Source organism: Phocoena phocoena, chromosome 20 (genome assembly GCF_963924675.1).
Source record: "Phocoena phocoena chromosome 20, mPhoPho1.1, whole genome shotgun sequence".
NCBI lineage: Eukaryota > Metazoa > Chordata > Mammalia > Artiodactyla > Phocoenidae > Phocoena > Phocoena phocoena.
The window spans coordinates 8,694,854-8,711,885 of NC_089238.1; the positions used below are offsets into that span (position 1 = coordinate 8,694,854).

The 17,032-nt window shown below is 48.6% G+C and overlaps 1 protein-coding gene across 1 annotated transcript in view; it reads right to left on the reverse strand.

Moving 5' to 3' along the window:
• The window catches only part of ARHGAP35 (Rho GTPase activating protein 35), a 71,398-nt gene that overhangs the window by 8,572 nt on the left and 45,794 nt on the right, over window positions 1-17,032 (reverse strand). The window contains exons 3-4 of the mRNA XM_065898946.1: window positions 3,108-3,185; window positions 1,456-1,587 (exon numbers count right to left, since the gene is read on the reverse strand). Of these exons, the coding sequence (XP_065755018.1) occupies window positions 1,456-1,587; window positions 3,108-3,185 (210 nt within the window). The remainder of the gene's footprint in view (window positions 1-1,455; window positions 1,588-3,107; window positions 3,186-17,032) is intronic.

Sequence of the window (17,032 nt, forward strand, 5' to 3'; positions counted from 1 at the left end):
AAGGTAGATGGGAAAGAAGGCCAAGGAACCCTATGACAGTCCCAGAAGCTGCCAGTGCTTCTACCCACCCCTGTGGGCTTGGATAAGATTGGGGAAGTGAACAATTTCAATCAGCTAAGATGGTGTGTGTAAAATATGGTGGTGAAGGCGGCACCTAGACTGTGGAAACAAACATCGCAGGAAAGGCAGACCACAGAACAGAGACTCTGGGGGCTCTGCAGCACTGACAGCAGTCAGGTTCTGACAGGGACACCCCTCCACAGTTGGGCTTCTGTCAGCACCTCTATTTCCCGAAGCCACTGAGAGTCCATGACTCACATCTTAAAAGTCCTGCGAAGTTGTGACAGCCCCCAGAATTCTGCCCACACTCTCAGCTTTGTGAGTAAATCGTGTTTGCTTAAAACTCCCTCTTTTGAGTTGGGCAGTGGCAAGATAAGACTAATGTGCTGGGGTCCCAGGACCACAGCTCCCTTTCCACTTCCCCACCCCCTTGGTCGCTGGCAAAGACACTCCCTTCTGTAGCTGCACAGCAGTGGCTGCTTCTGGGGTCTTGGTCCACCCCACCAGAGGTACAAAGTAGAAGGCTGCCTTTGGCTAAAAAAGTTCAGAAATGTCACCCCGTGGAAAGCTTGGAGATGGAGAGGTCAGGCCCCCCGCCTAGAGCACTACATGAAGTCCAGGAAAGGCTGCCCAGTGGGAAGGTTCCCACATGGTGGACAAATGCCTCTGGAGAGAGGCAAGCCAGGGCAGAAACAGCTCTCGGGGCAGGCAGGATGGCGTGCGAGGTGACCATTAAAACCAGAGATGCTAACCTGCTGCAGCCTCAAGTGACCATCTGGTCAGGGCCATCGGAGCTGTCCCCTTCCCTCAAGAGGATGGCTTCCTCAGAGGCTATCTGGCTCTGCACCACACGTTAATTTCCTTCTGAGAGAGCTGGGAGAAGAGGGGTGAGCGAGAGGAGGGCAAAGGAAAGTAATACACCTATCACCTAACAGGTCTGTGACACAGCCTTGCCTCCAGACCTCTCCGAGTCTCATTTAATAAATACGAGGAGGGATGGTAACAGAGATGACTGAGGGCCAGGGAAGGTCACGCTGGCCACGCACACACTGTGAACAAGCAACGGAGCAGAGATGTGCCCCAAGTCCGACATCAAAACCAGGCTCTCAGCTCACGGAGTTCTGGGGCCACGTGCAACTTCCTTGACAGAACCCTCAGAGAAGCACCTCTGGTCAACCAAGGCAGGGGTCTAATGTGTCAGCCCCTTCGGTGCCACCTTGCTGGTCCCCTTTCCTTACGTCCTTCACATCTCGGTTCCAAAAGTCCAAATGTCAGCTCTCTGAGGGCAGGACCCATTCTTAAGGTGCTGCACCCCCTCCCTCAATTTGCCCAACACAGAGTCCGCCTGGGGCGCTGCCAGGGGCCCACAAGCTACACACGGTTGCCACTACTCACTGTGTGCCTCCACCAGATCGATCTGCATGTTGTATGGGACCAGGGGGTCTGGCAGTTCTGAGAAAAAGCTCTTCATGGCCCCTGCCACAGTGTTTACTGTAAAGTCCTTCTCTGCCAAATCCAGGTTGTGATCTGAAAGGAAGTTGGGAGAGTGAGGCCAGATCAATGTAAGCCGGGCAGAAGCGAGGAACACTCAGCGCTGGGGATAAGCAGAGAAACGAGGACCCAGGGGCGCCGCCCAGGGCAGGCCTGGAGGCTGGGTAGGGACTCAGGATCATCACAGACTGGACAGAAGGTGGCACCCCTGGGTGCTGCTAAAAAAGAAGAAAAGAGAGTTCTGAGACTCAGAGACAGAGGCTGACACCCAACCTTCCAAGGTCAGCCTTTGAGTAGAGGAGCTGCACCCCCCATTCGGTGCCATCCAACTCCCCTTGTTTGGCCTGGATGTGCTGCTACCTCTTCCTTACACCCTCGCACTCAGGGAAAACAGGAGGAGGCTTTCCCAAAAGGCCAGCTCCCTTTTCCTGGAAGGTTACAGAAATGCTGCCAACAGCTGGGCTGCCGTCCCCGTCCCTGCTCCTGTGGTGATCGGGTAGTGAGGCTCATTCCCCCTGCTGGTCCCTTCCAGCTTATGATACCTCTGACCTCTGTCTCTAATTTTCCTTTACATACTTTACTGCACTTCTGATCGTAACAAATCATCTACTGATAGATATCAGCTGCTTCTATTGGGGGGCTGTATGTAACCCATGTTACAGATTCTGGCATATAATCAAGTGTATACCCAAGGGTGGCTTTACCCTCACTCTGACCTCATGCTTCCTATCCTGCAAGACTAACGCACATTTTCCTTCTCTCCTGGGTCACCTCCTCCCGCTGCCAGCCAGCAGAGACTGACTGTGGTGTTACGAAGTGCTATGGGCCCCTGGGTGCTGGGGTGGGGCGCCTGCTCCCAGTGCACAAGGCTTAGCTGCTGGCTCCCGCAGGCCCGCACAGGCTGCCTGGCTTGGTCTCCTGAGGCCCAGTCACATGCTAAGTTGGACCCTGCTTTGATCCCCAGCTTCCTTTCTTCTTTGGTCAGTGACATCTGTGAATTTTTACTGCTTTGGCTCATTTGCTTCTGGCATTGGTGGGTGTTACAGTTTGGCTGTTGGGTTAGGGTGGAATAGATTTGGCCATCTGGCTCTAGGCCTCTCAGACCTGATCTAGCTTAGGAGACAGAAGTCCCTGCCAAGAGCCAGTCTAACTCAGGAGAGTTCCGCTTCGGGAGTCTGGGGCCCAAGGCTCAGCTCATCACAAAAGGCTCCCTTGCTTCGTTTCTCTCCTGCAGGGACTCTGTGAGGAGGGTACTCCCGTGGCCCTGGCAAAAGGGGATTGTCATCTCAACCCAACCTTTACATCATGTGCCTGAGATTCACCCCTGCACAGCCCAGTCCAAGGGAAGCAAGGCCCTTTCCTGGTGAGCGAGGCGCGGGCCGGAACAGTGCCTGGATGGTGGGGTGCGGGAGCAGCCCAGCTGAAGCAGGTTTGGCGGGGATGACACTTCTGTTTGCTGACAGGGCCCAAACCCCTTCTCCTTCTCAGTCACCCGGCCAGCACGCCTTGGCTTTTGAGGCTCCTGCCTCCGGTGCTCGGCTGGGCTGTGGCCTTACCTTGGTCAAACTGCCTTTGCAGACTCTCCATCTCTGACTTGTTCCCGCTGACCCGGTAGATGCCTTCAGTGCTCAGTCCTGAGAAGAAACAAGCAGGTGTCTTAGGAGCAGGAAGTGGAGAGCAGAGAACGAGGAGGACTGCACTTGAGGAAAGAAGGGGAGAGTCCATGAGGCACCACCCACTGGGAGACAGGAACAGGGCTGAAGCACTCTTGACTTACCTAGATGCTTCAACTCACTTTTGCCCATTTTCTTTTTCACTTAAAAATGTAAAAATATTTGCTTTTTGTAAAAATTAAAATGATACAGAAGCACATCAGACAAAGATATCTTTTGTCCACATTTTGATGTATACTCTGGAATCTTAGTTTTTTTTTTTTAACAAAATGGAAAGAACACTGTTAATTTAACCCACCCATTTCATTTACAAAGTATGTTGTGAACGTAAATCATTAACTGTTTTTTTACAACATGATTTTTAAAGACATCAAAATACACAGTAACTTAAAAACAATCTACTGTTAATCATTTAGGTTTTTCCAAGTTTTCACTGTTAGGAATAACCCACAATTATGTTTTTTGATAGCTAGTTAAGTTTAAAAGATTCTTGGCCGTGTGTGTTTCTTACTCTGTGAATTTCCTATTCGTGTTCTTGTTCATTTTCCTATAGCAGTGGTTCTTCTCATTTTGTACTTGAATATTAAGGAACTGACTATGTTAATGTTATACATCTTTACGTTTTTTTCCCTTTTGTTATCTGTTTTCTAATTTTGTGTACTGAATTTTTTGGAAGTACATAATTCAAAAATTTTAGGTTTTCAAGACCCATCAATTTCTTTATGATGTCTTCATTTGTTTTTATGGTTAGAGAGGATTTTCCTGTTCTAGATCAGATATTCTCTATTTCTTCCTTCTTGTTCTTTTACAACTTATTTTTTTACATTTAACTCTGCGATTCTTTTGGAACTTACTTGGTGTACAGTGTTAGGTAAGGAAAAAAGCAATGCTAAAATTCAATTAAATAATAACATGGGAGGATATAAAGTACCAAGTGAGAGAATGACTCCCTCCACCCTTCACTCCCCACCCCTTGACACAGGAAGTACTGTGCAGCTTGCAGTGGACTCCAAGCACTGTCTCTCAACTTGGTTCTCCTCCTCTCCAGGAAGGAAAGTCCACTGTTGCGCCCCTAAGACCATGGGTCTAAAGGACAATGACGTCACTGTGAAAACCAAGATGGGATCTCATGGCCAAACCAACCCTGGTTCCCTTCTGAAGATCACGGTTTTGAGCAACTCTGACCAGCTGAAGGGGCACTGAGGAAGCACCCTGGAGCCACCACTGAACACCAGAAGGCAGTGCGGACAGTGGAGAGAGGACTAGGCCCTGAAGTCCATTAGGAGGCTCTTGAGAGCCAAGTGTCTCAACGTCAGTTATCACCTAACTGATGCCTCTGGAGAGGCACCCATCAGGCGCGATAAACGCAGTCGGCCTGTTTCTGGAGCCCCGGATTGGTGGCAGGTGAACTGTGAAGAACATCAAAGCAGAAGCCATCAATTCCCTATAGCCTAAAAGCTGTTAACTGCACATGGGCCCTTTCACCCCAGAGAAAAGGGGGTCAACAGACCAGCCTCAAGGACGCCCTGCTGTGCGATGCCTAGCTACGAAGGAGCTGCGCCATCACCGTACTCGGCACAAGTGCAGACACCATCCAAACTCGAGGCCCTGGACACACCCCAGCCCAGTGGTGACCCTGCCCACTGCCCTCCCTTCTGGAGTTAATATTTCCTGCGTGGTCACCATGTTGTGCACTGGGCTACATGCTTTCCCACATCCACCACTCATTTATTAGATGAATGATGATGCCATCGAATCTTCAACCCCTTATGGTGGGGCTACTGGATGGAGAGAGAATACAGATGAGAAAGGGAGATTCAGAAAGGTGAAGTCCTAGCTGGTAAGAGGCAGAGTGGTCTAAGTGCAGGACCTCTGCTACTCTTCTGCCTCCACACTGTTCCAGAAGATGCTTGACATTCATCCACCATCAGGCTGGGGTCCAGACCACAGTCTCCCCCCCCCGACCAATCCCCTCAAAGAAACACCACATTTGAGTGAAACCCACTGGCCCTCAGTACCCTGGGGAGCCAATCTTGAGACGGTCCATCCCCTCTATTGCTGTCAACCTCCAGAAGTTAGAGGTCAGGATGGCCCCTGTTCACCATCCCTAGTTAGTAATTTTACAATGGTCTCTTTCCTCAGTGACTTTTCTAAACTATTCTCAGACATATTTAAACTTTCTACCTATTTCACATCTCGGGTAACACGTCACATGCTTACACATGAAATCACCCACGTTTTGACAAGCCCTGGGTATGTGTCAACAGATTCAAATCTTCACGCCCTAGGTTTAAAAAAATCACTACACTTTTCTCTTTACCTGAATATCAGCCCTCTCTAATACAAAGAAAACAATGATACAAACGGCAGGAGCTTAAGAAGTCCTCGATGATGAAGTAGCAATACCCACAGTTCCCGAGCCCCAGGGTGGAGAGGCTCTCGGACCTGGAGAAGATCCTGACAGCCTCAGGCCATTCATCACCTTCTGGCAACCCTGACCTTCAGCGCAGACAGAGGTGCCCTCTGCATTGTCTCCTAATGGCCACCTGCCCCGGTATCACAGGGCAGAAAACAAACTGCAAGTTAGCAATCGGGAAATTATCGGAGGCGCGGGCCTGCTGAGACCTCACTAGATGGATGATCACAAAAATGGAAGCATCTGAACCACAAGGCCGGCTCCACAGCATCAATTAATCATCAACTTAGTATTTCCCGTAATCTGGACACATGTTTATATTACGAAATCCCACTTTAAAATAGCAATTCTGCCACCGCTCTACACAACAACATGGCATAATTTAGGAAAGGTATCATCTGCTTGGCCAGTACAATTTTTCACAACTATTAATTAGACAACAATTAAATAAAATCAAAAGTCTGAGAGCAGACTTCAAACTGCAGACTGCTCGGGAAACAGAGCTAGCAACACAGGTGAGAACCAGGATGGCTGACAGAGCAAGGGCAGCTTTGCCAAGGAGCCCGGGACCGGAGCAGGGAAAGGGCCGGGGGCCTGGAGCAGGCCCCTAGGCAGAGACGCTGGATGCCAAGGGGTGTGCATCCTGGGACCCACAGACCCACACAGAAACACTCAGGGGCTGACTCTGGCTCACCCCTGCCAGCAGAAAGCAGTACCCCCCAGCCACAAGATCTGTTCCATGGCTAGAGGCCCCACTGAGAAAGCTTCAATCTTAAACTATGAGGCATCTCTACATACCAGAAATCTCCAAAGACCCATTACCATAGCAGAATCTCAGCAATAGGTCTTTTTTTTTTTTTTTTTATACAGAGCCCTACTGATTTCTTTGGGAATCTTTTAATCTTTGGGAATAGAACAAGAGAAACAAGTTAACATGTGGGAATAGAACAAGAGACAGTTCAGAACAGCCAAGGCTGCTACCTTCAAAAATCTAAACAATTTCTATGTAGAACAGTCTTGTTCCGACGGCTCTAGAGAACAGAGCTATGACTAGACTGGGAATGACAGGAAGGCAAATATTCTCTCAATATATAAAATAATAGTAGCTACAGCTGTCACTCATTATAAAGGGCCAGAGTTTTTGAACTCCCTTCTCACTGGATAGCCATCTGTCTGGGACGCTGTTTAAAAAGATTAATACCTGGTCTAAGAAGACAGCTAATAACAGCAGTAATAAACCATTTACTGAACGCTTACTATGTGTGAGGCACACAATGCTAAGTCCTTACCGTGCATTTTTACATCTGTTCTCACAATAGCTCCTTCAGAGAGATTGTTACTAATCTCATTTTACAGATGGGAATGCAGAGGCTAAGAGGTAACGTAACATGCGCGAGGTCAGAGAGCTAGTGAATTGCAATCTGAACCCCATCTGCTTCCAGAGCCTGTGTTCTTCTACTACTGCGTTTTAAATCACCAGTTTTCAAACTTGAGCGGGCAGCAGAATCACCTGGAGGGCTGGTTATAATATAGGTTACAGGGCTGCAACTGTAGGGTTTCTGATTCTGTTGGTTGGGAGTGGGCCCCAAAAATCTGCATTTCCAACACATTCCCAGGTGACGCTGAGTGCGGCTGGTCCAGGAACCATACTGTGAGAACTGCCACCACTCTAGAAGATGGTCCAGGCCTCTAAGGTCCCTCTGACTCTTAAGATCTATGATTCAATAAAATGGGGGGGCAATACACAAGGAAAAATAAATACCAGATACTTCAGGAACAAAGCATCTCCAAAAAGTATTAAAACTGGCGCTTTTTATTTGTTAGCAAGCCTCTACACATTATTTAAACCACGGCCACGTGTGATTTTTCAAAAGGACATTAAAAAATAGAAAAGCAAAGAGGCCTTATTTTTTCTTTCAATAAGTATTTACTGGGCTTCCCTGGTGGCGCAGTGGTTAAGAATCCACCTGCCAATGCAGGGGACATGGGTTCGAGCCCTGGTCTGGGAAGATCCCACATGCCGCACAGCAACTAAGCCCGTGTGCCACAACTACTGAGCCTGCGCTCTAGAGCCCACGAGCCATAACTACTGAAGCCCGCATGCCTAGAGCCTGTGCTCCACAACAAGAGAAGCCACTGCAATGAGAAGCCCGCACACCGCAACGAAGAGTAGCCCCCGCTCGCCGCAACTAGAGAAAGCCTGTGCGCAGCAACAAAGACCTAACGCGGCCAAAAATAAATACAACACAATAAAATAAATAAATTTTTTTTTAAAATTTACTGAGCGCCCAACATGGCAGATAAGATCCTTCACAGAGCTTTCAGCTGTGGTCTTCCTCAAAACTATTTTGGTGACAGAAGGCTAGATGACCCAGCAGTGCCAGCCACGAGGCGTTCCCTATGGGCTAAGAACTGGCATATTTTACCCTTGACTTCCCCATCACAGCGTCCGAGAGATGCCTGTGGCACTTGCCACACCAGGGGCCCCAGGAGAATGGAGAGGTGACCTGCAGGAACTTGGAAACCGAGAGGAGAACCACCTTCTGCTCTGGTACACGTCTGATTTTCTGAAACGTCCAAAAAAGTTTTTATTCCTGGATCCCAAGCACCACTTCTCGGCACCGGCATTCTTGGCCTGAAGTCTTTCCGTAGTCTGCCCCGGCCAGGCTTCTCCCCTGCTCGGTCACACCAGGACTCAGTTCCTCCTAAGTTTCCTTTCTAGCAACAAATCAATACTTCCTCCAAGACAAACTCTGACTTGTTTATTTTCCACTTTCTATATTTAGATATAAAACTCAGCACTTTAGTCCTTAAATTTTTTTTTAAATTGGTGCTGCCAGTGCTGTAAAACACCCCACATCAGACAGGCTTTAACTACTAAACTACTTCTGTCAACTTTTAAGGAAATGCATCTAATAGGCCATTCTTCTTTCCTGTATCCCAGAGGTAAGTCTCAGGCAGGCTAAGTTTCAAGGCCAGAGGGGTGCTGAGAACTCTGGGAGAAAAGGAAACCCCGTCGAGCATAAAGTCCAAGTTGTCTTGAAGGGGGCCGACCTCTCTGGGTCAAATGCCAACAGTGACACTGCAGCCTGTCTCCTCCTGAGGGTCACACTGCAGCACCCCCGCCACGACAGAAGGTGAAAGGGCTGGAGTGTGGCTGAGCGTAGCGCGGAATCACAAGCCACTTACTGGCTCTAAGATCCTGGGCGATAGCGCTTCCTTTCCTTTTCTGCACAACACAGAATGGTCCCCACCATACGCCCTGTTGGGGTGCACTGAACGAGGTCTTAGCACAGGGCTAAGGGAGCAGCTATTATCCTAACGATCTAAGTGGAAAGCAAGCTGCCAAGTGGAGGAGCACCTGAATTTTGCTGTCAGGGAGATCCAGGTTCGGATCCTGACTCTAACTTCTGCACATCTGACTCTACAGCGGCTCAACCCCCACCTTCTTAGACTACTGCAAGGAACAAACGAGATAACCTACGTAAAGCCCACAGCATAATGCCTTCCCCCCGCCCTTTCTCTACATTTTAACAAGCTTCAACAGCAGCGCCTCCCTGTAGGATGGCCTGCTCTGAGGGCTCGGCCAAAACAGGCCAGTTGGCAGAAAAATATTAAAAACACACACAGGCTTTGACACCAAAGTAACCTCAGTTTTGATCCTGGCTCTGTCTTACAGCTGCTGGGTGACTGAGGACAAATCATTCCACTTCTCAAAGCCTTGGTTCCTCAACAAATACGGGGTTGTTTATTAATGACTATCAAGATGTTGTGAATACTGAGAATACACATGTGAAAGCAAGTAATACAAACGGCTGGCACGCTGAAATAATAATAATAAAACAATAATAATCACACTTAACTTCTGCTGAGGGCTTACTATGTGCCAGGCACTTTCCTAAGCTCTGCACTAGAATTATCATAGTGAATCCACCCAATAATTCCTTGAGGCAAATATTATTATTTTTATTCCCATTTTACAGAGAGCAAATAGCGGCTCAGAGAGGCTAAGCCCAAGGCCACAGAGCTGTGTGTACATGGTGGGGGGAGCAGGCTCTGAACTGGCTCACTCGAGTCTCTGTCTCGGATGACTGTGCGCTTATTTTTATTTACTTTTTCACATCTTTACTGGAGTATAGTTGCTTTACAATGGTGTGTTAGTTCCTACTGTACAACAGAGTGAATCAGCTGTGTGCATACATACATCCCCACGTCCCCTCCCTCTCGAGCCCCCCTCCCACCTTGACTGTGCATTTAAAACATCACGCTACTCCCTCCAATGTTAATCCCCTGTTCCCTTATCCTTTAAATATTACACGCAGGCTTTATCCTATAAATGCCAGATTCATTACGGGTTAGGAGGATTTTCCATTCCTCCCTTGTTTACTTATACACATTCATCTCTTCATTCACACCCCACTCAGTGTTCTCATCTGTCAGTTGGAGGATAAGCAGGGAAAGCCAGAGAAAAAATGCTGCCTCCTCTCTCGACAGACAGCAGCCAATGGACAGTGTCCGTGCTTTATTCCTATGATGAAGTTCTACTATTGATAACATGAAAGAATCCCCACTAGATCTCCCTGTTGCCTTCCTGTTTTGGATGTGCTTGGAATGATTTTCTGGCTCTTCTATTACTTGAACACTAGGGTCACTCTGGCCCCTCCAGTGCCCCTTTGTTAGCTGTCTTCCCTTGGTAATTCCCTCGCCAATCAAGATCTGTTTCTGGCAGTGCCAGACCTCCTTTCTCCCCATGACAGAATGCCACTAGCACTCTATTATGACCGCCTGACCGGGTGTTAGCCCCACAGCTAGGCATTGTGGCTTTATAAATTTCCAACGCCATTGCACGTACACACAGCCACGTCATAAATCTCAATGCTGAGGAGGAAGGGAGAGAAGAGATCTGAAAGGAAGAGAAGAAAATATCACACCAAGTCTGGGGCATCATATGGCTCCAGCATCTGGCTGATCCTTTATAAGCCACCCATGTATTTACTGTCATCAACTGTGAAAGAGGGCTTCTGGACCCTGCTCTGAGCCATATGAGGGGCTCTGTTTTTTTCCTGACTTTCAAGGAAACGCATAGCCCAATATATGTGTTTAAGAAAACCACTATGACAAAGTGAACCTTAGGCCAGCCCAGAGTTAATACTGCTCTTTCTGGGCAGCACGGGATGGAGGGGAGAGGAGTGTGACCTATAACTGAGGTGAGCAGACTGTACTCTGCAAAGCAGCAACGAATGTTCAAAGCCAAGAGCAGCTGGGAGACCCTACTGCCAAGAATGTGAGCGTCCTTCGGGCTCCAAGTGTGACTTCGCCAGCACACTCAAGCCCAGTGGCGCGGGGGTGATGCAGTGTGACTCGGAGGTGAGCTAGTGCCACTGCAATGGGGGGTGTGTGTCCTCACTGACTAACAAAGAGCCACCAACCAAGAAACAGCCAAACTAATACACAGGTACAATACCCGCCCCCATGCATACAATGCCAACTTCCCTTCCACAGCAGGCCCCCAAGTAAAGCCCCTTGAGGTCATAGGCAGATTCCTCTGAAGCATTAATGAGGGCAGAGGTTAACTTCTTTCCGGTTCCTCATTCCCAATGAACCACGAAAGGTTCTGTGATGTCACCAATCACAGCCCAGTGTCCCTCCTCTCCTGGCCTCTCTTTCCTCACTAAGAAAGTACACTTCATAGGTTAGAAGGCTGCTAACACTCTGGCATAAATCTGATCGTGGTTACTCTGCACCTAGGATACACCTAGGTGTATACACCTTGTATACAATACAATATACAATACTCTGCACCTAGGATACAATACAAAGTTGTCCACATGCGGCCTGGGGGGCCTGCATCACCACCTGATCCTGCTGCCCTCTCCCAACCCACTTCACTCCAATCACGCTGGCCTTTCAGAGTCTCAAAGCGTGAGCCCCTCCTGCCTCCGAGCCTTCCTATAGGTTGTTCCTTCTACTTCTACCTCCACCTTTTTGGCTGGCTGAACATTGCTCCCTCAGAAGTCTCCACTGACCCCCAGATCTAAATTAAGTCAGTTATGATAATAAAAACTGCTTACATTTATGCAATCCTCATATTTTGGGCCAGGCACAGTGATAAGCGTTTTACATGCATTATCTCCGAAACCCTTACGACAGCCCTATGAGTTGTATACTACCATTATGACTATTCCCATACAGACTCCAAAGCCTGTGTCTAACCACTGCACTACACTACCCCCATACTTTCTCTGTATAGCAGTGGGCAAAACTTCAAAGTTACTGTACAGCTGTGTGATTATTCACTGCATGCTGGTCCTGCAAGGAGAGAACAGGCATGTTTTCCGATTACCGTTCTGTGTACTTGGATTTGGCACAGTAACTCGTGCCTGGAGAAGGCATTCAGTTAACTATCCACAGAAAGGAGGGAAGGAGGAACACATTCCTGAAAATAAAAGTGCAGTTTCTCCGGCTGAAGAGAGGAAGGAAGCAGACTGAAGTAGTTTGTTCTCAACCACCCTCGTGCCTCAAGGCATACTGGCAGGCCTCCCAGCCCACAGAATACGGGAGAGGGAAGGCCTCAGGCCTGGCCAGCACAGAAAAGGTGCTTCCTACACAAGCGCACCCAACTCCTACCTTCCTTTATGGACTCTTTTCCCTGCCTCCGCTACTCCCTGGAGAAGTCATGGGGACTGAGTGAATTCCTGATCTCACCAGGGCAAGCCATCTGCTGCTCTACGTGTGGTCGGTCTCTGGATCTGGCCTGCTCACTTTTCCAGAGCAGGGCAACGGCTTTGCTTTGCCTGGGATCCCCCACAAGAGGGTTGCACCCTTTCCCAGAAGCTGGACAGAAACACACACACACACACACACACACACACACACACACACGCACGCACACACCCCACATGAGGGAGAGGGAGGGAGGCAGCGAGGGCCCTCAGTCGAGAGCGCGTGCTGCTCCCCAGGGCTGCTGTGACAGGACAGCCTGCTGCACTGCCTGTCGGGGCAAAAGCAGTCTCGTCTCCTCTCCGCCGGCGAAGGGCAGAGCGGCCTGTCCACCAAAGCTCGCTGCGGGGGAGAGGGAAAGTGCAGCGGAACAGGCAGGCAAGGCAGGCCTGTTGGAACTGTCTTGGGGATTTGGGCTTCCACCCAGATGATTTCTGTCTTGGATGGAAGGGCGGGATTACTCTGTGAAACAGGCTTTACTTCGTTTTGGCTGCTGGGCTCTCCAGGCAGCTTGCCAGGGCATGCTGTTCCGATCAGGGCACTGGGTCCCAAGGAAATCTGCTAGTACTGCCGAGTCACAAGCTACATGAACGCTGCTTATCTGAAAGAGCCCAAAGTGGAGCTGACTGCCTGCTTTTATGGCAAGAAGGCATTTTTGGAATGCAAATGACTTGTGTTTAACTTATAAGCAAGCAGAAGACAGGAGGGTGGTGAGAAATGGGCACATAGGAAGTAGTCAAAAAATGTGGAGAAAGCTTTGTTTTAAAACTATTTGGATAATGAGAAAGCAACTAGCTTACCTAGAATTATAGGGGGAGGGAGAGATTAAGTAACACAGAACCCCCGTAAAATCATAGCATATGAAACCACATACCTCATATTTTAGCACTTTACCATCAATTCAAAGCAGCATAAGTATGGCAGTTACACATAAAGCCCGTTGGTATATTCGAGCTGTAACTAACTGCACCTAGTAAACTATTATAGTGATAGGTGGGGGTATCTCTACTGAAATTAGCTGCCTTTTCTGAAAGACAGAATCACAGAGATCTAGGCTGACTGCAGGGAAATAAATGTCTAGATTTAACAGCTCTGGTCCCACCAATTCCCTTCCATGATAACTGTAGAGAGTGGCTATGATAAAAGAGGATGGAAATATGGAGGCTTTTTTTTAGGGCAGTCCCAAGTGGGAAGGAACTTGGTAAACTTCTGAATCGTTTCAGTCTGATGCTACAGAGCTCACAGCTTCACCAGCCTGAAAAGCACAGAAGAAAGGGCTGGAATGTGGGTCCTTTCCATTCTGATGGCTGTGAGTGGCCTCTGCCCAAAGAACTCCAGGATTTGTTCCCTCTCTTGTAAAAAGGGATTAGTGCTACTTTGAGATTAATGCTGTCCTCTAAGTCATGGGAGAGTAGCTAAGAAAGCAGGTAGGGTGCTCTAGGAAGAAAAGGCCCTGCGTGAGCACCGTCCTCCCCGCATGACAAGAGGCACACCGGCCCAGGGTTGGGCTCTTCCTGCGGCTCCTTCCCAGCCTCAGAGGCCACTGGCCAATTCAGCCCTAGGTGTCCACAGAGGGGCTAAGGAAGCCCACTGGCAAGGTTTTAGACGCAGGAGCCCTGGAGGGAGGGCAGGGACAACGTGGTATAAAGGAAATATATATTTGGTCTTTGTCCCTAGTTCCCGGCACAGAGCTCCTAAAACCCTCAGGAATTTCCTGAGTGACAGGAGTGTCTTTTGTTATTCATAACAAGCCCCTTGTTACCCCTTGATACCTGAGTTTATGATAACGAGGTGGACTCTTGGCGGGGGTGGGGTGGGGAGCCTTAGATAGCTTCAGGATGGGGGCTAGTCACCAGAAAGACCCAGCCTTGATGAAAGAGTGGAACTTTCAGCCCCACCCCCACCTCCAGGGAGGGTAGAGGGGCTGGAGATTGAACTCAGTCACCAATGGTCAATGATTAATCAATCATGCCTGTTTAATGGAACCTTTATATAAAAACCCTAAACAACAGGGTTCGGAGAGCTTCCAGGTTGGTGAACACATCGAGGGTGGCGTGCCCAGAGAGGGCATGGAAGCTCTGTGTCCCTTACCCCATACTTTGCCCTAGGCATCTCTTCCATTTGGCTGTTCCGGAGTTGTATCCTTTATAGTAAACTGTAATAGTAAGACAGTTGAACCCTGAACACGGTGGGGGTTAGGGGTGCTGAATCTCGACACAGTTGAAAATCCGCCCATAACTTATAGTCGACGCTCCATATCTGCGGTTCTTCCGTATCGGTGGTCCAGCATCCACATTCAACCAACCGCAGACTGGGGAGTATGGCTGTACTTACTATTGAAAAAGATTTGAGTATAAGTGGACCCACGCAGTTCAAACTGTGTTGTTCAAGGATCAACTGCATAGCATTTTCCTGAGTGAGTTCTGTGAGTTGTTCTAATAAATTATCGAACCTGGGGCGAGGTTGTGGGAACCCCCGACTTTCTGGCCAAGTCAGCCTAGGGACTTGCAACTGGCGTGGTGAAGTGAGGGTGGTTCTGCGGGACTGAGCCCCAAACCTGTAGAGCCTGATGATAACTCTGGGTGGTTAGTGCCAGAACTGGGTGGCAGGACACCCGGCTGGTGTCGGAGAATTGACGTGGTATTGGAAAAGACCCCACACAGTTGGTGTCAGGAGGGAAGAAAACCGTCCCATGCAGTTAGAGAGGGGCTATTGGTGTAGGGTACCAGAGTCCCACATCAGCTGCCTGATCCCATTGCTCCATTAGCTGGCAGGGCCCAACTGATCTGTCTTCTTTGGGCTTCAAATTACCCCAGTGAAGGGAGGCGATGTGGCCAAAAGGGTAGTCAATGGCTCTGGGTCAGAGTCCCAGCTCCAATCTCCATCTTTCTGAATCCCCTTTTCCTTTTCAGAAAATTGGAAATTACACCCTTCTCAGAAGACTGCTATGAGAATGGTATGAGACTCATGGAAACACTTAGCACTGGGCCTGGCAACGTGAGGTCCTAATTGGCACTTGGCACGCGTTCTCTCTTAATATGCACAACTACCCTTGCAAGGAAGCCAAGGAAACACAGACTCAGAGAAGGTAAGGAACGTACTGAGGGTCAGGCCTGCCTCGCTGCCCACAGGTGCCGTAGAAGGCTCTGTGCCGCATGCTAGGGCTAAGTAAAGAGCATTTCCCAATTAGATTAAGCAGCCTGGGAGTTCACCAACAACTGTAGGAAATCAGCTCGAGAAAGAGTCTGGCCTTTTGTCCTGCTGTCTCCCACCAGGGCAACACTGTAATTTGCTCTCAGTTAGTTATAAAGCTGAAATATATGCATATTACTTATTCCGAACACTTAGCAGCCATTTTCCATTTACTAGTTTGGTGGGGTTTTTTGGAAGGCAGTTCCAGGAAAGACTGGGTTGGTGTTTTCTGAGGAATGGTACACCACACATCAAAGTGCTCACTGACGCTGGGCGTCTGTTTCTCACGGTCACTGTGAACACACAAGGGAGACAGATGTGTGCTAAGCCATCTCTCTGTGGGGAGGGATAAAACCGAGGGAGTTATTAAACTCCAGCACCCAGGAGGGTTGTCTATTTTCAATCTGTAATATGGAGGTGAGGTACTGAAAATAAAGCCAGGAGCTAACGTTACCACTTTAAAAGTTTTATTAGCTGCTATTACTTCTGTTTGTCCTGAGTATACGAGATCAGCGACTCTATTTTGGAAAGGGTCCAATGGGAGGGGATGGGCACACAGTAAAACTGGAGGTGGACTATACCAATTTGGGCCACCAAGTTGCATGGAATCACTGGGAAGCTATGAGGCCTCCTGTCTCGGAGAGCTGGGAAGAGAAAACTATTTGACCTAGTCTCAATCACTTCAATGCTACTCATCCTTCAAGTCCTAACAAATCCATCTCCCAGCCCTCACTGATCTCTCTTTTGCCAGCTCTAAGAGGTTTCGGGTCAAATCTTTTAATCTTTATTGGATCATAAACTCCTTGAGGACAAAGGTGTGCCATCATCCCCGCCTGCTCTGGGTCATGTGGTAGGTATTCCAGCCGTCTTTAGCCTTTTGGGAGGAGGAGACGCCTCTTACTTTGATAACCTAATGAAGGCTGTAGGTTCTGGTGCATCCCCATTGTGCGTGCACGCACACACACACATACAAGCTCACCAACAGCTGTAGGAAATCAGGGGTTCACAGGTCTCCAGAAGCCTATCCATAGTCCCTAGGTTATGCGCCCCTAAGTAAAAATAAACCCACACAGTTCTTCAAGTCACAGTTTCCAGGGGTTTGAGAATCTGCTTTTCCCCAATTTCCCTGCTCTAACCGTACTAGGTCCCTTAAACAACAAGTATTTACGTAAACTCCAAAGACAGCTCTTGTGGCAGCAGCACCCTACAGCATTCAAAGGGAAACAAAATTTTATGCTATCAATTTAAGAGCCTGGGCAGGGAAAAAGAGAAGCAAAAAAAGCGATAGTGTAGACAGACTTGCCAAGAAGAGATCTTTAAGTGATCAATCCTCGAGAATTCATCTTGCGTCTAGTGACCATTTCCTATCTGCCTTAATCTAACCGATTTAGTACATGGGACAAAAAAATCACTTATTCCTTCAATAAATACCCAAGTGCCTACTGCACGTCAGGTGCTGTGCCTGGGGATGGCAAAGAAG